This window comes from Morone saxatilis, unplaced genomic scaffold (genome assembly GCF_004916995.1).
Source record: "Morone saxatilis isolate NCDOM2014 unplaced genomic scaffold, NCSU_SB_2.0 Contig19, whole genome shotgun sequence".
Classification (NCBI taxonomy): Eukaryota; Metazoa; Chordata; class Actinopteri; family Moronidae; genus Morone; species Morone saxatilis.
The window spans coordinates 16,764,258-16,786,849 of NW_023339751.1; the positions used below are offsets into that span (position 1 = coordinate 16,764,258).

At 41.1% G+C, this 22,592-nt stretch overlaps 1 protein-coding gene across 1 annotated transcript in view; it reads left to right on the top strand.

Annotated features, from left to right (window-relative positions):
- Positions 1 to 3,330: 3,330 nt before the first annotated feature.
- The window catches only part of LOC118329327 (girdin-like), a gene marked incomplete in the record, with an annotated part of 71,689 nt that continues 52,427 nt past the window's right edge, over positions 3,331 to 22,592 (top strand). The window contains 3 exon segments of the mRNA XM_035663451.1: positions 3,331 to 4,008; positions 4,140 to 4,240; positions 15,038 to 15,146. Coding sequence (XP_035519344.1) covers positions 3,946 to 4,008; positions 4,140 to 4,240; positions 15,038 to 15,146 — 273 coding nt within the window.

A 22,592-nucleotide genomic window follows, 5' to 3' on the forward strand; every position in this document is an offset into this window, starting at 1 on the left:
CCCCCCCCCCCCCCCCCCACACACACACGTTTTTCGCCTGTAATGTTATGCTAGTAGGCTTCAACTATGCCAGAGGGGTTCCAATCATTTGAACTGGAGATTTGAATATTAGGCATTGATTTCCCATAGTAGCACTACAAGATGGAGACAAACAGAGACAGAGTGGATGGTCAGAGTGACCTCCACTTTGAAGATAGAGGTCAGACCTTTAAATTAATTTGTCAGTCTTAAAAGGCAGAAGTAATGTTTGTTGATATATGTAAAGGGTGTGTTTCTGCGTCTTTATACGGTATGTGTCTGTGCACAACCCTGGATCTGAAGAGAAAAAAACTATTTTTACTCAACATATTTTAGTCTAATTACAATATATTACCTAAGCAGAAGTCAATACAGGTTATATGTTGATGGAAAAGAAAGAGGAAATGGTGATTACTCAAACAATTCTGTCCAGCATTAGTCAGCCCGTCCTGCATTTAAGCCCACAATGAGATCAGCACAGCTCCAAATCAAAATGTTTGTGGTGACTTGTAAATTCCAGTGATATAACTCACAGGAAACTGCAGTCATCTAAAGGAGACAGAAAGAGAATTTTATCTGAGAGAGTTGCTGTAAGGTCATGCGGTTCGGAGAGAGAATTTATTTTCCCTGTTGTGTATTTCTGAGCAGCACTGTATTGTGGTTGGTGGATTTTTTTTATCCCTGGGTTAGATTAATACCAACTAGAGGAAACATTTCCATGTGTACACTGGTTCTGTGGCGTTTGAGCCAAAAGAGGCGGTCGGGTGGGTTTCCACTGGGTAATGTTGCCTGCTTTCATAACTGAGTGTGTGTGTGTGTGTATGTGTGTGTGTGAGGAACGCTGCTGTGGGACTTTACAATCACTGAGTCATTAGGTGGAGGTGGATGCTGCTTTGTGACAAAACTTCTTAAAAGCATCATGAATAATAGATGCTGATGAAACAGGCATGAGCACCCTGTTCAATACAAGGTTAATGAATCCCACATTAACGCAAATAAATGCTAACACAAATACACAATCACAAACACATTGAGCTATACAAAATATCCATCTAATCCTCCACAGTAATTGAACAGAACATAATTGTGTTCAACTGTGTGGGTAAGCAGGCACTACACAAGCCTTGAAAGGTTTTCATTATCTGCGTATGCTGGGGTGATAGGGTTAGATGTGTGTGGGTTGCGAAAGGCTTCATTTGAGTAGATTCTGAAGTAAATTCCCTTTTTATTTTACATCATTAAGATTTGATAAACTTCATTGATTTCCAGGGAGGAAATTGAACTGTTGTGGGGGGCAGTTTGTAAAAGCTATTAAAAGCCTTGAAAAAGTTCTCTCAATCAGCATATTTCACAGGAGAGATTTTCTGTATATTTATAGTTTTGTCCAGGCTCTCCTCAATGGTTTAAAGTGGGCGGGACTTGGAAAAAAAGTGATGTCATGTTTAAGCATCTCTGCCAATCCCGATTTAGCCACATTTGAAAATGACAGATGTGTTTGCTTATGTGGCCAAACCACCACGTTTAGAAAAGCAAGAATATGTAACTTTAGAAAGAAAAACTACAACAACAACATTCTTCTTCCTACAAATGTAAAGTTTAATTGGTATGGTGGCTAATGTTATCTAATGATAGCAAAGGTTGGATGGATGTTGCGATGTAACTATTTTTAGAGGCTTTAAAATAAATGAATTTATTTAAATTGATGCAATAGAGCTGGTGTTCAGTATGCAAGATATTTAATGTTGTGGCCTTTCTACAAAAACAAGTATTGGTATACTTATTGCACATTTGGTTTTGAAGAAAGTCTCCAAAAGGCTCTTTTGCAGCACAAACATGTCATATCTTACCCCAAACCAGTCTTCTACTTATAGAGGCTGGTGGCCAAAGATAACACGTTATACATAACCTGTTAAAAGCATATTTAATGTAAAGAGGACTTTGTTTGACTGTTATGTCATATACTGCAACTACTGTTCCCTCCCTGAGCTTACATCCCTCCTGTTAAACACGTTTTACAGAAAACAAGACACAACAGGTCTAGTCAGGATCTCATACTGTATAGCCTCAAGCTCAGGCACCAACCGCAGCAACCGTTATTCTAAATGCAAATGAGAACCTCTGCTTAACCAACAGAGCTGCTGCTGCTGAAATGTGCTTAATAAAAGTTTTAGGGAAACATAAAATAATCCATTTATTCTGGGCTCCTGAGAGGTGACCCAGGTCCCTAGTTCCCAAATCAGTGATTGTGTTTTAATTGGCTATTTGGCCACAAGCCTCTGCTGCCTATTCGCACCCACAGTGCCATTCATCAATTGTTGATTAGGTGTCTCCTGCCTCTGTAGTGAAGGCCTGTGTGTCTGGACTCATCATTCAGTCATTACCTCGCTGCTGATACAGCTAAAAGAAATACTGTGTGTTTGAAATAACTGGTTGCAGGTACAAACTGATGTTCACCATCCATTTCTTGTTTCAAAGTAGCTGCATATATCTCAGTAAGTCTTTTTTTTAATTTAGATGGTAGGCTATATCTTTGCATATTTAGAAACATCCAGTATTTCATATGATAAATCTAAAATGTACAAAATAGTGAAAAATGACATCACAATTCCCTAAAGCCTTAAATGTCTCGATTACAACCAGAAATGTATTCCTTTAGTAGCCATTTCCTTGAGATCTTCACTGTTGGGTGTCCCTCAAACAGGCCAATGCATTTCCCACAGGAGGGAAGTACATCATGTCACTTTGATAACAGTCATTTCTTTCATTGGATCTGGTTAACGCCCACAGACATATCATTTACTGTACATCAGTAGCCTCTTTATACATTACCCACCAGGTGTCAGTAGCCTACTTGCCTTTCTGCTCTAATGTACTGTATGCCGCAAACGCAGACAAAAGATACGCATGAGTCCCCCAGTATTTCTACTTGACAAGGCATAAAATAAGCAAAAAGATGTTGCCACAGCACATAAACATCAGACCTGCAACCAAACTTTAGTCCCATCCCATTCATGTCTGCATCACTCCTTAAACACATTTGCTTCTTTCCAACACAGCTCCTCTCCAACACAGCTCCTCAAATAACTGAATTGTACTGACCAATGTTTTCTTTCTAAGCACCATCACTGACACCAGGACCCGAGGAAGAAATCTAAACAGAGAGGGATGCTTTGATCAATGCCCTATTTTTCCTTCAGAAGCAAAAGAGGCGGAGGGAGATGCACGGGAGAGACAGACAGAGAGGGAGGGAGGCGGTACTAAGTGTCCTCCAGTCATCCTCTCAACTCCCCCTGTTCATTAGTATGCTGCATTTGAACGGAGGCAGACAGGAGAGGAGATCAGTGACCGGTCACAAATGATTTCACAATTAATATGAGGAGATTATAAAACCAAGGACCTTAAACCTCTGGATTCCCCCGCACTGGATATTTTCTTTTATTGAGTCGTTTCGGAGTAATTATTTCTCTTTAAGGTTGATCTTTTGCCAGTAACGGTCCTTTTTTTCCCCCACCCCAGCAATCATTAAAACCATACCTGGCACAGGTCTCATGTAGTCTGCCTTTCCTCGCTTCTGCAGATAGCGAGCTCAATAGAGAATACCTCTTAGCTATACAAAAAAATGTGATTCCTTGCGCTTCCCATGAGGTAGCCAAGCCCAGTCGTTGGCATCTGAAACAGCTGGGTCGTGTCGAGAAGATTGTGGATTAACGTTTTTTTTTTCTCCCCCCTCTCTTTTACCCGAATATCTCCAAGAAACCCCGGACGTCTGTTTTACAGTGGCTGCCAGCCAAAATGAGCGTCGATTTAATTGTATCAGCTACATGAGTGGAGCCTAAACAAACGCATCTTTCTCCCAAAGAGCGCACTGGTGTTTTTCTTTTTTTTCCATATCTGCTGAAATAAACGGCGCCAGTTGCCCTGGAAAATATGGAAAGTGAGGTTTTCACCCCACTGCTGGAGCAGTTCATGCTCACGCCTCTAGTCTGCTGGGTAAGCTTCCCAATTAACAATTCAAATGTGTCTTTAAGCTCACTAATTAAACACCTCTGCCCTGTAAAAGCATTTATTTCAAGTGTTTATTGATCTTAACACCTACTTGCATTGTCCCGTTTATTTTTCAGGTGAAGACAGTCGGGCAGCCGACGGTGGCCGACGGCACCAAATTATCGGAATATATTGAATTAGTGGATGGGATTTACCTGAACGAGATCATGCTTGAGATGTAAGTAATTTGACACAGATTCCGAAATGTCTCGCCAGTCCGCCTGTCCCCTGCACCACCTTCAGTGGAACAGGATTGGCTAAATGAGGGCATGCAGAGTAGATCTTTGCTTGGGACCTCAAACGCCCCATGTTAATAGATGAATGTATGCCTTAAAAACATAATATTGCATTAGCTTTAAGATATATGAGTAGATATATATATGCAGTTTGTTCTCCTGCCTCTGTCCGGCGCTTGAATTTGTGTGCTGGAGTGAATGTAGGCTAAGCACAAAGGGACCTTGTATTGGGGGCAATGATGGGTCACACTGTCAGAAATCTTTGCAGACAGTTATTGTTAGGATCCCTTGGTGCAAGGAGACAGTGGGCAGCTCCACAACTTCCAGTTGTAATGTTTTTTCAGCCTCCCTAGACTGTCATCTGCAGCAGACTGGAAGATACCCCGCCCCTGGAAGCTACAGCACTCACGTTTCCTGCTGTGCTGCAGATTAAACTAGAAATAGTAGCCTTAAGCAGAGTGACACTGGTAGCGGTGCAGAATCTGGATGCAGATTACCCAGCAGTGCAGATCCTTCTTTAATGTAGCAGGCCAGCACAGGCCCACATTTGTTTTTATTCAGTATAAAGGGAAGTAGATGCTTTGGCAGATCTCTTGATAGTGAGAGGGGGTGGATGCTGGAGAAGATGAGGCATTAGATGTCAAATCCGTCCATCTTTCCAGTCACCTCCTAACATATAGCATGACAGGACACAGCTTCCCATTCCTTTGTCTGGCTGAAGGCTGCTACTTTCCACTAGCAGGGCATTTTTTCATATTTTCCACTAATGCCACACTCTACACTGTCAGCATTTACTCCTCCTTTTTGCCTGTCAAAGGAGCGTTCGACCAGGCCCGCTCCCTGTGGAATTGATTTGCACCTCACAAGAGATTATGTGTGTGTGTGCACTTTCATAGGGCAATTTCGTGTCACCCTGCTTCAGTATGTTTTGTATTCCAAGGTTGGGTAAGGGGAAGCTTGTCTTTTGAAGTCTTTCGAAGTCTTTCTTTGTATTTATATGTGCAGAATATACAACCGCAATATAGTTGTCTGTGTCAATTGTGTTTAGAAGTTTTGCCCTATAACACTGTCGCATCAGGAGATGATTAACCCCAACTGGCTGTTTCCTGTCTATGCTTGGGGTCCTCTTCCTCCTGCTCTGCCCTCTTCCAGTGTCCTCTATCTCCCACTGCTTAGCTGCATCACCCCACTAAGCTGCCTACCTTCAGATTTTGCAACTCTTTTCCATGCTTGTTTCTCCTCCTCCGTCTCCAGGCAGCATGTACACTCTCAGAGGAATCCTTCAAAACATAAAGGTGTTTAGAGAGGCCATTGCAGCTTCAGTTGGACAGGCATCTTTCCTCTTCCACACAAAACAAGGAACAAGTCATCAGTATTTTTAGAGCATTTTATCCCTTTGGGACATTGTATAGTGGAAAGCAGCCGGAAAGGATATGAGGGGGAAGGGTTGGATGAGTGAGTGAGACAGAAAACCAAAATTTTAGTTACCAAAATGGTTAAAAACCTTAAACATAACAGGGAAGAAAGAGCAAGTTGGTGACAAAAAGCCCTGTTTTGACTAGCCACATGGCAACTCCTTAGCTGTACGTGTTCAGACTGAGATGTTTGACCAGGCAGGTACTCTGTAAGATTTCTGTCTGCAAATAAATGGAATGAGCTGGATGGAATTTTCTGTGGTTGGTTGAGTACTCTTGTAGAGAACAGCCAGCGTAGAGCTGAAATGAACTGTGACTGGCTTAGTGATCGCCTGACAGGATGTCGGGGATTGCCAGTCACAGCCAGCCCTGTGTGTATATATGTGTGTTTGTGTGTCCTTTCTGCGGGGCTTGTGTGTCTGCGTGGTAGTATGTGTATCTGTGGGTTTTTTTTCTTCTGTGCATTTTTTTTTTGGACTGAGGCAGCTGTTGATAGTCGTCTTGCCCAGCCACCCTCCCACACAGAAGGCCTACAGTATTGGTCAGATGTTATGTTTGTGAGACTGCTCTTTGTCTGCCTCACTCACTTTACCAGCACAACGAGGTCACGTCCAGTAGGCTCAGCTAACTAAAATGGACTGTATCATAATGTATGTTACAGTTCACCCATTCAGCTATTGCAGCAGGGTGTTTTGGGTGATTGTGCCTGTCAAAGACTTAACATGATTTAATTCAGCATTAAAAGACAGAAATGTAGTTGAAACAAGGTATATGGTCCAAAGTTTGTTCACATTGAAGCTGTGTGGTGGCTGGAATAATTACATGGGTGTTTATTAATGCCTCTCTTCATCTCTTTCTTACACTGTTACTTTCATTAAAAGTAGCTTAGAGACCACAGGTGAGTTTTCCAACGTTTGTAGGCGATGATTAACAGGGATTGTATTTGTTCCAATTCTTGGCCTCCCACAAACAATCTCTTGTGTATCGTTTTGTAAAGTGTGTGTGTGTGTGTGTGTGTGTGGGGAATGCTGCCCCCAGTTCTGACAGCTTGAAATGTATTGTAGTGAGTATTAGGTATTAGTTGGTGTTGCGCTGCTTGCGATTGATCCAGTGGTGCGAAAAGGCTCCATTGGTGTTAGCCTCCAGCCAGTAGCTGTTGTTTACACTGAAAAAACACTTCAGCGCTGATAACACTGCCACCGAAGACCATGTTCTCTGCAGCGAAGAAACACACTCGTCTTCCAGAGTGGTTGATAAAACTCCAAAGATACAGACACACACATTAGTAGATGAAAGTCAGCGTTGACTGATGTGTGCGTGATTTTGTTCAATTTTTTTTTCTCTTTCTCTCTCTCAAACTCACACTCGCAGTACTCTGTAGAAACTTGAGCTTTTAACACTTTTGCTGGTGATGTCAGCTGTTGTAGTCTGAAGCTGCGGTTTTGCTGTGTGAATGTCTCTGAATGGCCTCAGTGAAGACATGGCAGACAGGCTGGCAGCAGTTGTCATCGGGACAGCATGGGAGTGCATAGAGAGAGAAAAATAGAGACCCCAGGATTATCTAACGGTTTGCTGACACCCAGATGGCACCACGTCCCGTCCCCCCTCCCCCCTTGCCCTCTTGTGACTGACATTACCTAGCCAATTAGATTGCCTCCTCAGTGCTGTCAAACCAATTAGTTTTCCCGCTCAGCAAGAGGGGGCCAATTACATTTTTGTCAGAGTGACAACTGTCCAGTTGAATTCTCTGTTTTCCTGCCAATCCCCTAGACCCGTGCTGGCTCATTGGCCTATTCAGTGAACCAGTCAGTCTGTCCTCTATGGGCTGCTGGGACAGTTATTTGAGTAAGACAAACAGGAATAAAATGGGGTATTTTATGAGCCCTGCTTGATTTTTACATAACATTTGTCACGCTGACTGGCACGAGTTATGTTGTCTTTTTTAAGAACTGCACTTTGCGCTGTATAATCGTGTGACCTAGCTTTAACCCTGAAAATTAGTCGACAAACTGTCTGAATGCTAATTCAGGGGAAGAAAGTGCAAGTATAGTATCTGGATTACAAAGAGAATGCTGTTCAGCATGTTGTACAGGTTAATGTTTCTGTTGACTTGAGTATTCAGACAGATCCATGCATGTCTGTAAATGTCTGAATGGCTGCACACATGGGAATGGGGGAGAGGATAAATAAGGTAGCTATCATCTTTTTTTTTTTTTTGCAGATAATCCAGACAAGGTTGCTTGCCAGTGGTTGTCTATCATAAAATAGAATAAAATAAGGCCAGATTACAGTAAATCAATCGTGTAGGCTGACAGGATGAAGTCCTCAATATGCCTGTCATCACTTCCTTTCATGCATACACAAACACACTCAGAACTTGACCAGTGAGCTTTATAGGAGCGTTTCAGTTTGGAGAGACAACACTGAGTGACGAGTGTTGGTTCATGCCCTGGACCCAGTTGGTCTTTTGTGGAAAATGTCTTTTGTTGTCTCAGATGCAGATTCTCTCTCTAATTGTTGTACTAACATGTGGAAGCTACATTATACTTGTGCTATGCTTTTTATGGGTTTTGGGCTTTAGTAGAATATTCTGAGGTTGGACAACCATCTGGCAACATTTTATTATTACAGGCAGAATTTAGAAAATGCCTCATACAAAGAAACCTATGAGTCAGCACTACTCCAGTTTTTTATTTCAATTTCACATCCATCTATTTAACTGTTTTTGAACTGTTTTAGAAGTGTCTTTGCTGCTTGGGTGATAACGGGGGGAAAAAAAATTAAGACGCAGTATCCATCTGGGAAAAAGAATCATGTTTAAGTGGCCATTTTAGTAATCAAGCATTTGGTATGATCTTACAAAATAAAAAATCTAAAGTGTCTGTAATATGCCATTTCCCACATTTCACTGACCACTAATTCAATGGGCGTAGAACATCTTTAACACCATGAAAAGGTGGTCTTTCTTTTACAATATGATTGTTTACTGCAATGATTAATCAATTAGTTGATCAAAAGAAAAGGAATCTGCAACTATTTTCTTAAACTTAACTTACTTAACTTAAAATTTATTGTTTTAGTCATTTTAGTGACATTTGCTGCTTCCATCTTCTCAAATGTAAGAATTTGCTTATTTTCTTTGTCATGTAAATGAAATATATATATAATATATTATATAATTATATAATTGGCAGATTATTAGCAACATTAATAAAAGAAACCTTGCAGCACCAGATTGGACTATTCTTCCTGTCCTAACCCTCATGTTTTCCCTCTCCTTTAACTCCTCTCCTCCTGTCTGCCATCCTTATTTTTCATCATGTCTCAACACCTACTGTACCTCTTTCTCCCATCCCTCCTTCTGTGAGAGTCTCTTTTTCCTTCATCTCCTTTTCTGTCTGTGCCACTGATCTCCTGCTCTCTCTCCCCTCTCCCTCCCCTGTTTTCTTTGAGAGGAAGCTTTTGTTGGCTTTCTCTAGGGCTAGTTACAGCAGACATAGTTGGGATTCCTGCTGGAATAGAGAAATGAGACAGGCAGAGCTAACTCCTGGGGTTTCAGTCTGTTCGGTTCTCTGACAGTCACCGCTGCTGCCTGGACTGTGGGGTCCACACCCTTCCACATCAAAGCGTAGAATCGGGCAATAATCTGACGTCCCTCATAATCATCTTTGTGCGATGCCATGCTCTCTGCGTCTGTCTAGCAGGAGGATGTGTATCGAGTCAGACAGGAAACAGCAGCTGTGACCTTGAGAGGACAAAACTTTAACAAGGCTGTGTTAATGTGAGGCACTCAAAAATCCCACAACCAAGGGCATGTTAAACCGCACAGGGACCATTTTAGGATTTTAGATATAGGTTTGCTCTCAGCCCTAGCAATTCAAAGTCAATCTGATTTGCAGTGGTCGGCATTTAAAGCAAAGCAGTCTATGATTACTTGGAGTTTCTGCGCTGCACCACGGTCAGCATGTGTCAGGAAATGGAATAGAAAGTGTCATTTAACTTTTCAATTGTGCTGCATTTCATTTGACAGCAAATGTCACAGCCCACAACAATTTGACATTGTGTTTTTGTATTTCCTTTTATTATTTTTTTTATATGTATTTGCCCCAATTTAAGAGTGTAACAGGCCTTTATTTGAGACTGAGGTTTTGTTAGAGACAGGTGTTTATTTAAAATATCCAATTAAGCTTCCCACTTGATCAGATTTTCCCTTCATTTTCTGTGTCAATTTGCTGTTGCTGCTTTTTGCTGCTAACGCAAACTCAACACTTCCTCCATCTGTTTCATGTTACATGCCCATCAGCTGCTCTGGGGACATAATCCCTCTGTTCCTTGGAAGACTTTTTCTGTGAAACATCTGCAGGAAGTGTTGGGTTTCATTAACAGGAGCTTAACATTATGAATTAACAGCACAGTAGAGTTAATCAGTGACAAGGTACAACATTTCAGTTAAAAAAGAGGAACTCAGGACAGCTGAGTGGTGAGTATGGCATGACTGTGTTTTCATACTGAAGGAATTGTACATCATGCTGGATTCATTTTGTGTGCCAGTATAATACAAGCAGTTTTGCCTATTATTTGAAACATTAAATTCAGTGCTTGCAAGGCAATGCATCAAATCACATTCAGCTTGGTAGGAATGAGTTTATTTACAGTCCCTATGGATACAATGACAGAGTAGAGGAATGGGAAGAGGCCCTGTGGAAACAGACAAAGACAGGAGAGAAACAAGAAACAAACTCCATGAAAAGAAAAGGAAATAGGGTGATGAGAACCACATACCAATGCTCAGACCCTCACTGTTGTGTTTTTATTCTACAGTTCCCATGGGAAAAGGGTGGGGAGTGAGAAAATAAGGTGCAGTTATTTTGAGCTTGAGGTTGCATGATTGCAAAACAATGACAATATCAAGGTCATTGCTTCATTCTTTCACTAGTTTGAGAGTAATTGCATTTGTAAAAGTTCTGGTTAGCTTTCCTGTTTTTGCCTACTGTACTTACAAGTTGGCTTTTGGGTCGGTCAGTGTGTTGTGTTAACATTCTCTCCAGTATAACAAGATTTCATTATAACAAGATTATGGCAGACAACTGTCGTGGAAACATTTAAACAAGTGAACTTACTTGTATTAAGTCTGTATGCAGAGTACCCCTGATTTGACTTACAGAACTATATTACTCATTACTCTTGAATTACTCTTGCCATGTATGCACCACAGTCTGGCCCTTGAGTCTGTGCATGTGCCATTAAGGTCAAAGAGTGATGTGTTCTCGTTGGATAGCTACTCATGTTGGTGTGAGGCTGTTTTAGTTTGTAATGTGAATGTTATGCTGGGTGCAGACTACACAATAGCAGGCCGATATTTGCCTGACCCGACAGATCGAGGGCATCAGGAGCAACAATTGATAATTTTATCTGGTGTAGTGTATCATAGTGGACAACAACCAACACCAAATCTGGGATGCCCCATGACGTTCTGACAGAAATTCAGACTTCAGACGCCATTGCTTGTTCCCAGAAGTGGGCCCTTAGCCCCCATGACATCACGCGCATCATGAAAGACAACAAGCTACGATTGGTTGGCACTGTGTCATCTGTCTTGTCTCCCAGCCAAATCCCAGCAACACGGTGACCATCTTACCAGATAGAAATGTCTGAATCCGGCATTACAGAAGCAGAGCCACAGAATTATCCTGAACTGAACTGTTAACCTTAGCATAGCTCCTAATAAGTACTCATTCTTCAGATTCCTCTTACTGTAGCCGTTTGGTGTGCGTGTGTGTCGGACCCCCCCACTTGTGTCCCACTGTGTTTGGACAGTACACCTCATAAGCTCTATGCCAAACACGTGGCTAAATGTAGCCTGCATTTTCTCTTTGTGTGTGTGCATTTAGCCTACTTTGTGTGTGTGTGAGCATGTGCCTGGCTGCCCATGCTGATTGTAATGTAGCCTGTCATATATAGGTTAACACTACTCCCTAACTTACCCAGCCAATCAAAGCCAGGAGAAAGCCCAGTGGCCCCAGGCTCTACATAAGGCTGCACTGCCTACCAACAGCACCGATGGACCGGCTTATTGACTGGCTGTCTGGCTGACTTGCTCACTTGTTGTCTGTCTTGCTGGCTGTTTAGGTGGCTTTCTGCCTGTCCATCCCTAATCCATTCATCTATTTAAAGTCTTAGGTTTTACTGTAGCAACAGGGAAGGAGGCAATAAGTGGGATATTTGACCCCTGTTGCTGCTCTAAGTCGCTGTGTTTATTCGCTGATCTAAGGGGGGGTCGGCCCGTCGCGTGCTTGTATGTGTGGCATGAGAGCCGGAGCCAACAAAACGAGGGGTGAATTGTGTGTTGCTGTCATGGTTGTGTTGTTGTGGCCGCCATGTTCTTGGCTGACTCTGATGGTGATGGAATGCGTGAATGGGAAACCCTTTCTTGCTGTTTTTCTCTCTTTCAGTCTCTTTCAGTCTCTCACACACCCCTCATTCACTATATCACCCTCCTCGTCCTGACAGGATTACAGCCTCCTCTGTGCTTTTTAATTAATGGGTTAAATAGACCCCCTACTATGGACCTCAAAAGGGGCTGGGTGTGTGTGTGGTGGGGGGAGATGGGGAGGTCACATGACGTTTAGACCAGTATTAAAACGATCCCTGTGTCCTTCTGATTAGCATGATTGTGTGTGGGTCTGTATGTCAGGTGGAGGCTGATCAGAAGACTAATTAACACATCCCCACTGCAGTCGAGTGATTTATGAGGCAGGCATACTGCTTTTTTTTCTAGGTGTAACAAAAGAATTGTGCTTTATTAAAATATTATTTTAGAGTTAGGATACTAAAGCAATTATTACATACTTCAAAATATTCCTCTATATTTTTGTTATCAGGATGTGAATTTGAGTTAATTCATAGTTAGGATATTTATATTTCTTGGTATAAAGCAGGTTCATTTGGTTTGGCTTTATGTGAAATAAATGAGGCAGCAGCATGGTCTAGTGATTAAGAAGATTCCATTCAACCAGAAGTCCCCTGTGACTGTAAGCATCCACCAGGCTGAATGTCCTTGAGGAGGATCCTTCACCTTTGACCTCCTCTCTCAAACAGACTGGACTGATATGCATTTAAAAAAAAAAAAATCTTGTCTTTGTGGTACTTCAAGATAAAGCTTTATTGAGCTGATCGCACATACAGTTACAGCACAGTCACTGTGCTATTCTGGAGTGCAAGAGCACAGATGCAGACACATGCATGACTACACATGTGCTACACACTACATGCATGCATGCATTCGCAAGCAGCCAGGACTTTCCTCCCCCCTTCTCGGCGTGTTGACCCTCATATATAGGTCATGCAATGTTCATGCTTTGAAGTCTGAAGAGCATATCGCGAAAAAGAGAGCTGCTCTTGAACATTGTTGACGTAAGGCTCTAAAAATCTCAAGTATATGAGAAGTGTTGTTTTCCCAGACAATCCCAAAGCAAATGTATCATGAATTAATTACAGGGATGGTTTTACAGAGTTAGTTCAGGCAGGGTGGGTGTGATTTTACTACTTTTCCCTGTTGGGCTTGATGCATGGTAGACGAAGGATGACATTGATTGTCAAAACATGCTCCCCCAATGAGCCAGAACAAATTACCACCACTGGCTGTACAGTGAAATGAACATACTGTTTCAATTCTGTAAAATATATTAAAATAGATAGACGCAATGTTTGTTTCCATTTCATTTGCCTTTGCATTCAACATTTTATTTTAGGATGTAATGATGCTCATACTGTTTACTTACGATCATGCCAACAGGATTTAAGATACTGTAAATTCTTATTTCTCAACTGAGGAGTCTAATTTTTCAACTTTTGCAGCTGGTAGAATCATATCTACATACGTGATGAAATTGATGTGAATATTTATTAGGGGATCGGCTGGGAGGGTAGATAACTACTAGTGTGGTTACTGAAGTATAGTACTGTAAGCCTTCCCCTGTGCAGCCAATGTTTAGCAATAAACCTTGGGAGATTAAACGGTAATTCAACTGCAATAGTTGGGTAAGAAATGAGAACGCTCCTCTTTCTTAGTGTCATTTGAAATCACTGCTTTTCCTGTTGTTTTGCTGGTATCATGGGAGTCCTATGTGTGAAAGCCCCTGCCCACTGCCTCGCACAGATATTTGAAGCCAGCAAAGTATCCACTCTTTCAAAGTGTCCCTTTGCGACTTGGTGAAACTGTATCAGCTCTAGGGTTCCGGCTTTGTCACCACCTCTTGTATGTGGGAATTCTAGAAAAGAGGAATTTCCCTCAGGGGATCAATAGATATCACATTATGGCCATTTCAACAAGCTTTTTAATACCACACATGGTGTCAAAGGTAGCTGTTAAGAAGCTCTGACAAACTTTATAGTTAAAACATAGGAAAGTAATTGGCCAATAAATGCATAGGATGCTGATTAGTACTGATCATGTGCCTGTCAGATTGTTGACATGTCAAGCATTCCAAAAAGACAGACAGACAGACATAAAGTCAGGAAACTCATTTGTTTTTCATTAGTTAATCACACCAATGAGCTTGTCTGTAAATGTGGTTTAAAAAGAGGTTTGTGATGAAATTAGGTTTGGTATTTTAAAGGTAATTTCTACAGATATGCAAATGTTAGTTTGGACTGTCCTAGATAACAGCGGCTATGGAGGTGGTACTGTGTGAATTTGTGGAATGTCTGAGGCTCACTAAAACATGTTGACACCCGTGATAACGTCAGTCGTCGTGCATGCTCCTTTTAATGTCCCTTGGGCAACACAGTCAGATAAACACAAAGGCTCTCTTTTCTGCAAGAACAAAGATGATACTTTTTCTATTTGATTCAGACAGATAAAATAAAAGGAGGTTGTGGTCAGAAGTTAGTCAATTACTGAAATACACCACGTTCTATTTGACCTTGGATGAAGCTTTACTATGCTAATGAAATCCTTCTCAGGAGTTTGTAGTCTGTGACAATATAGCCTGAAAATTTGAATGCTTCACAATGATGCTTGAATTGGATTTAACCCACTGAAGAATTTAATTTAAAGCCTGGAGAGAACACAGTCTGAAACACTGGTCTGGGAATACAAATGGCATTTCTGTTTGGCTCTGTCTTTCATTGTGGCTGTGGTTTCTTTTAACATGGTTATGGCACTGACCCTATTTGAACAAGGATCCATTGTCACTGTGGTGCTAATGTTTCTCGACAAACGCGCACCCGCTCCATCACATAGAGCAACGTGGTGTCAAACAGAAACTTGAACAACATTCAACAGCAATTGAATAACAGTATGTCATTTTTTTCCCCCCACAGAAATCCCAAGGCCACTGTGCAGAGGACCAACAAGAAAGTGAACAATGACCCCACGCTGCGCATCCAGAATCTTTCTATTCTTATCAGGCAGATTAAAGCCTACTATCAGGTAAGAGTTCTTTCTGTTGAACAAGCTGCAAAGTCAGATATTGCTTGTTCCTGTTTCTGCTTGATCAAAAGTTAATGTGCAACAGTGACTGTTGAGGTGAAGTTTGAGGGCTTTTTTTTTAACGTGGAAGTGGATCTACAGATATGGGTCTAACCTCTAAGTAAAGCTGCACGCTCTGTTCTCTTGTGCCTGAAGGGTGGTCTGCATTCAAACAGTTATTTTTTTTTTTACGTCTTAGGTTACAGGGAAAAAATGCAATATGACAACACGGCTTTCACTTACATACACACAGAACTGAATGTGTCCACAGAAGCGAATGCCACATGAAGACTTGGCAGTATAAACAGAGATCTGTTTGCAGATGTGTGTATGTGTGATTGCTTGTGATGTGGTATTATGACTCCCATCCAGATGTCAGAGAGGGTCCAATAAGTATACAGGAATGTGAAACACACGAAGCCACTGATCTGCCTCTCCCACTCTTACGCTGATGGATCAGTCCATTTAATTTTCTCTCCTTTTCCCTCTTGGATGATGATCTGTTATATCAGCCACAGTTTATCTCATGTATCCCAGAAAGACACCAATCCTACAGGAAAAAAGCAGCTCACAGCTTTACCTTAATGCCTGTAACTCAGACTAGGAAGCTTTAGATGTGAGGGTGATTGAAACCCTCTTAGTCACATGCAGTGAAGTCTTATCTCATGTTCAGTCTGTGTTTACTGCTTAGCGCAGTATCTACTCATCAGGCCCTAAAATGTGTCAGTTTACATTCTCACCACAGTTAATCATTACTTTGACCAAAAGGAAATGACTTCTTATGAATCTAAGGCTAAAGAGAAAGTAGAGGAGGAAGTGTGGTAGAGTAGTAGTTGAAATAAAGATGAAAGGTGGGCTCTTTGATAAGCTGACAGGATATCAGAAAATGAGCCTCTCACTTCTCGCATACAGAACCTCAATGTGGATTTGGTGATCTGATCACAAGTGGAAAGATTGCTGTTGGGAAGAATGTATTTCTATATGATTAGTCAGGAAAATATTGTGCTCATTAGGGATGTCATGATATCTGAAATTTAGTAGTCGAAACCAATACTAGTAAAATTCCACGATTCTCAGTACCATGGTAAAAATGTCCCAATCAAGTTTTTTTTTTTTTTTTTTTTTGCACCTGATCCCCATTGAATATTGAGTATCTGCTGATACAGAGTCCCGACCCAGTACTTGTGTTTTCCTTTAATAATACAGGTGATTGGCTCTCCACTCCACCGCTCTCCGTCTCGCTTCTGTCCAGGAGCTCAGCCCCACCCTCGGCTGTGTTTCATTTTGGTATCGACTTGGTACCGAAGTATCTGTTCTCGTGATATCCCTAGTGCTCATGCTACATTTGTACACACGCATCCTGGATCATCTTTTGACCACTCAGTCAGGTTTGCAGTATGCACATATTGCGCGCTACATGGTTGATTTGCCTGTGTCAAACAACTTGGACAAGGGTTTGCAGCCCATATCAGAGGCTAGATGCCAAATAGTGGATGTAATCCTAATCTATAATCCATCTGTATGGATGAGAGCAAATTTGTATTTGTTTTCTACTTAGCTGCGCAAATGATTTCTCATTTTCAACTGGATCTAAACACTCTATGACTAAATCTGAATACATTTTGATACAGTATACTAGGTCTGAACATGACCTCAGATCCTAAACTGTCAAATATGGCAGATAAAACCAAATGTCAGGTTGCTGGTACAATTGTGCAGTTCTTTGTCTTAACTTGAAATGCTTACTTTTTCTTTCTTTTAAATGGTAAATCGGACTGCATACTTGCTATCAGCGGCTTTAGCTCTTCCGACCACCCGTCAACAGCGGGCTTTTACACTGACGTCCCACATTCAAGACCCATTGACACAGAAACTAGTCATTCCTGCACAGTGTCACAGCACGGCGAGTCGGCACGGGACAATATTGGGATTCAGATAATCTGCTCAAGATACTTCATCATGTGCAGCCAGGAGCCGGGGATTGACCAAACAACGCTTACCGATTAGGGGACGACCCGCTCTGCCTCTGTGCCACAGCCTTTAAGTCTGCTGTCGTACAGTATCACTTATAGTATTATTGTAACGGTGTTACATGGTGTTGTGAAAACCTCTGAGCTTAGCAAATTTAAACAATTCAGAGAGAAAATGATTCACTACATTGCTGCAATGGTGTCTCAACTGTGTTTATCACAACCAGGAATTGAGCGTGACCCAGCATGCTGTTGCGACAGTACATTGAGTTTAGGAATGCTATCATGGCCAAGCAGTTGTGCTGACGGAGACAAAGATTTCCCACAAGTCAGATTTATTACTGTGACCCAAATCCAGGGACTGTGGCTTTGCAAATTTGCTTACTTATCACATATTTTGGTATTATTCCAATAACAAAGTGTGAAGTGAAGAAACTGGGAGTTACAATACCTACCTAGCTGGATCTAATGATTTTCTCTGTAGCTTCATTGTGCTTGAATATGACTAAACACTTCTGAAGGTTGTGGTTTTTATGTATTTAAATTCTATGTCAGAATCCATAAATTTTACACCAGAAGTTAAGTGAAGAGTGTCGCTGATTGGTTAATTGCTTTGTTAGATCTGGTTTGCTTTGATTCTAAACATCCTGTTAATCACTCCCTGGTCATCTTATTTAAACAATCAGCCTATTGTGTAGACTTTGACGTTGTAAGCCTACAAAAGCTGCACTAGGCCGCCTCAGTGGCTAGCAGAATTATCTGTCTGAGTCAGTGGTTGGGTCAGTGGCTGCTGTAGTTAAGTAGTGACCAGCAGAGTCGGTGGATGATGAGATGACAGGAAGGGTTAAAGACATTAACTGGAGAAATCTGGGTGACATGACCTGTGTTCTGACTGAAAGAATATATACTATATAGTAAACTCTGTAAAAAACCTAGTCCATCTGCACAATTTCCTGTTTACTCTGTTACATTTTTAGTCCTTTTTTAAAAAAAAAAGAAGTCTTACTTCCCACCAGCAGATTTCAGAACACATTGAAAATGTACTGAATTGAATCAGTGGTTTTTCTTAAAGTTGAGTCAGCCTTGTTCAATACATGGACATAAGCAGATACAATGATAAATGTGTGGTTATTTAAGGAGGTTTATTAAATAATGCTGAAAATGCAGGGCAAGAAATACATTATTTGTTTTGCAGGCATTTAACACACACACTGTTGTTGTGTACGTTGTTTTAGCCTTAGGAGGACAATCTAAGCCAACAATTAAAGTCCTGTTCCTCTACTGTGTTTCGTTAATCTTCTCTGTCCCTGCATCGCTCTGTTGACCTTCTGCTCATACTATTGTTCAGCCACTTGTGTCTGCAGCCTCTGCCTCACAGAGACCACCTACATGTTAAAATCCCCCATAGTTCCCTGCTGTGTGTCTGTCCACTCCCATGATGGCCTTTGAGGGACTTAACCAGCCATTGAGAGTCACTCAGTGAGCTGGTGATGAGATAGACCTGTATATTTAAGTGGACAATTATTGTGCAGATTTTAGACAAATGCCACAAGCTTGGCTGTCAGTACTTCATCCCAAAAGGTTTGGGGTTGGGTGACATGATAAATCATGAGTAGACCACACTTTTTATTTGGTTTAAACCCTTTTGATTGTTTGCTCCTTGAATTGTCTTAGTTCTTTCGTGCACTTATCTTTAATCTCCTACTCTGAGTTACAGAGTACACTTCAGTGATGACACATTTATTTTTAGCTGCAATAATTGTAAATAAGAACAACGAAAAGTGTCTGAATCAGATTAGTAACAGTCAGAAGTAGGCAAAACTACAAACTGTGGTCTTGGTCTGTTATTATATTATTATTACTTGAGTTAGTATTTGGACAGGGATACATCTTTTGTTGTTTTTGCTCTGTTTCAACTCATTGGATTTGAAATGAAGTAATAACTTTCAGACTTGAGGACTGTCAGCTGTGAACATTTAGTCCCTCTCTTTTTTCTCCTGTACTGTTCAAAAGTTGGAGGGAAGTGTATAACAAGGGCTACACGTTCTATGTTGTTGATGGATGTCTTATAAACCCTTAAAGCTGAAAGTTGGTTTCACTACAAATTAAAAAGACAAACAGCTGAAAATGTGCTAATACTTGCCTATGGATCACACTGTACCTACTCAATCACACAGTTTCTACTTCAAAATCAAAAGGAACCAGTTCTCATTGGGGTAACAAGGAGGAAAATTGGCTTTGATATATGGGTTTGTGGTGGTCTCTTTCCTGTGGTTGTTTCATCGCTTACCGGTTTCAGATTTCCACAGCCATATGGATGAAGACAGACCCATTCAGGTCATAAGCTAATGGACTTAGCAGGTTTTCAGTTTACAGTACTACTCAGCACTTTAAAAGAGGACTTGGAGTGAGTAGAAGCCTTGCATGGTTGGTTGCTTCCTGTGATTCAATAAATTGATCTCACTTCAGTCTTTTAATTACATTACCCAGTAATGTTAGATCAGATTGGTTAGAAACCACTCTCCAGGTTAGGATATCAATGTATGTCAACAGAGCAAATGGTCAATATGTTATTTTCATTGGAGTATAAGAGGAAAAACCTAAAAGTAATGCATCAACATGAGCTAAATTTGAACAGTGATTTCTATTGATATGTTGTCTTCTCATAAAAGCTCTATATGTCATTCAGAGTGTCTGGGAGGAAGGAAGGGTAGACTTTATTGAATTGCAGCCCCTGCTGACTTGCCAAAGGGTCCCCTGGTGTCACGAGATGGCTAATTCATTAACCTTTTTTGAACCATCAGAGGTTGGAAGTTGAGGACCTTTCTCTTCCCCCATCCATGCCTTCATTACTTTAACACTCCTCCTCCATGCTCACTCCACTTCTGTACAAGATGTAATCCTAGAAGCGTGTGTGTGTGTCATTTTTTTACCTGGGAAACAAATACAGATTGAATTTTTTTTTGCAGAAGTTCTGAAACATTAATTGGTGCTAGACAAGAATTTCAATAATAATGGTTTTCATTTCATAGCACGAGGTCTCTTGGGCTATATATAAGCAGTGTGTGTCAGCATACATGTTTATGCGTGTCTGTGATCAAAGTCTCTGTTACAGTACAGTAGAGTGTGTACAGTAGATTGTGTAGGAGGAGGTCAATGTCTAGACAGGCTTCAAGCTTCAGATTTCAGAATCCGGTGAACAGATCAAGGCTGTACAGCTGTTAGCGTGTGTGCGCTTGTCCTGTACTGTGCTTATTTAATGTTGCATAGAAGTAGAACTGATGATTGTAGTAACATATTTCCTAACCTTTAGGTCAGGTTGCTAGCAATTATCGTATTTCTGTTTCCTGAGTGGGATATTAACTCTTCTGGCTGCTTGGTAATTTCTGTACAGCAGAGTCCACTAAAGGTTTCATCTCTCTGGCGGTCAGTCCAAATATAAGCTAGGCCTCTCTTTAATATAGTGAGCTTGGTTTGGCATTCTGGTGCAATATGGAGCCTCAGCCAGCTGAACTCAATTCTTTTTGCTTTTACTGTCTTTTTTTAAAGCTTGCTAAGTGAATCCCTTCATCCTGGTTTATGAAAATCAGGCTCAGAGAGCATCTGGTGCCATTCATTGTCAAGACTATGGGAGGGTGGGGGATTCCTTTTCTTCTCAATGATTAAAATTGCTACTTTAGTTATTAAACACTTTCATACAAATCTGTAAGCTCCACTGGATTATTTGATTTCAGGCTGATGTGCATTGCTATACAGTTTAAAGTAACATGTTTCTCATCTCCCATCTTTAAAAAAATCTTTAGTTGTTGCTTTTGGAAATAAGAGCACTTCTGTCCTCTGTTTGCCACTGCTTTGGTTTGGGGTGTGGTGTAAAGGCTGGGAGCTATGTTTTGACTGTTTATAGGGTAACAGAGGCCACCATTCATGCTGAGCGGGCCTTGTCCCAAAGCTTTGCAGGGTTCTTTGACAAGGCTGTGAGAATATGTAATGTAGGATAGGTTATCAGGCCCTTCTGTTTTATCTGTTATCATCTGTAGGCTAAACAGAGACCAGCCAGAGATATTGGAATGTGCCCCTGGACACATTTTTTTTTTTTTCAGACTTCAAACTGTCACAATCTACGTCCTTGCTGCTGGCATTAAAACTGAATAAGCATGAGGATTAAACCTTTTGAGTCGTCACTCCCAGCTTTCCCTCCTTTGCCTTGTCTGCCCGGCTGAGAGGACACGCTTGTTTGATTACTGACATTATGAAGCTTTTTCCTCACAAGCTATCTAAAATCTAATTAATTATCATGTCATACTACTTTTTCTGCAAATCTTCTTCCCAGTTAATCATGTCTCAAGGTTAAGAAGGTCAATTCAGGAATTCAGCCTACTCAACTGTTGCCTGGTTTGGGGCATAAGAGACTGCTTTTTTTTCTTGTTGACCTAAAGCCTCACAAAGATGCTCTGTTACTGGGCCAGAGTGAAGTTGAAACACAGACATGCACACATTATCTACTGCAACATGCTGTAGTTATGGATGGTTGTTTTTGACTTCATCTAAAATGGGGGAAAAAACAGCTTTTGCCCTTAAGCCAGCAGTTATTTTTCATTGCCTTCAGCTAGAACTATTTTATCTATTATCTATTATAAAATATAATGTTTAGTCTGGAATTCCCCATTTACTCCTTGTCTTGTTGCTCCTTTCAGTGTCAGTGTTGAAAATCGAGTTTATTGGGGCATGTGCTTGTAGCTGTAGGCTAAATGTGTGTCGTCATGCAGACTCACATGCTACACACACATCGGAATACCCTGTTCATGGTTGTGGCAGCTAGCTAACTAGACGGCTAAACAATCAAAGACAGTAGGCAGTCAGACCTCTCTTAATGGAGCTGATTAAGGTAATATAGTTCAGTTTGGATTTGAACTGGATTGATCTGTCTAGCTCAAGCTATAAAACAAACTTTTAAGGCTTTTAAGCCGCATTTCTTTTTTGTTCTGTTCCTAAGACCATTAACCATGTGCTTGGTTTTGAGTAGCTGTAAATACTGTTTGGCACTAAGGTGAGGAAAAAAATGCAGAAATCATGACTAATGTCCCTAATCAATAGGGAAAAGCCACAAGCTAAATAGATTTTTCTGCTTTCATGTTCCTATTACTGATATGATTCATATATAGTCATGCATTGTACTTTTTCTGATCACAAACAACAGAGGGAAGTATCCCAGTAAATGTCCTAGTTTCATTTATTGCTGGCAGCTTTCTAGTTAACCACTTACTGTAAGAAAACGTATGTGACATATTTGTACAGACGCCCGCACTGTTTTTGAGCTTTCATGGCCTTCATGTTGAGTAGTGTTCCCATTTACACCCAGAACCACCTCACCCATTGCTTCATATAATCACAGCCTCAAACTGAACATTGGCTTGGCAAAAGTGTGTGCCGTATGTGT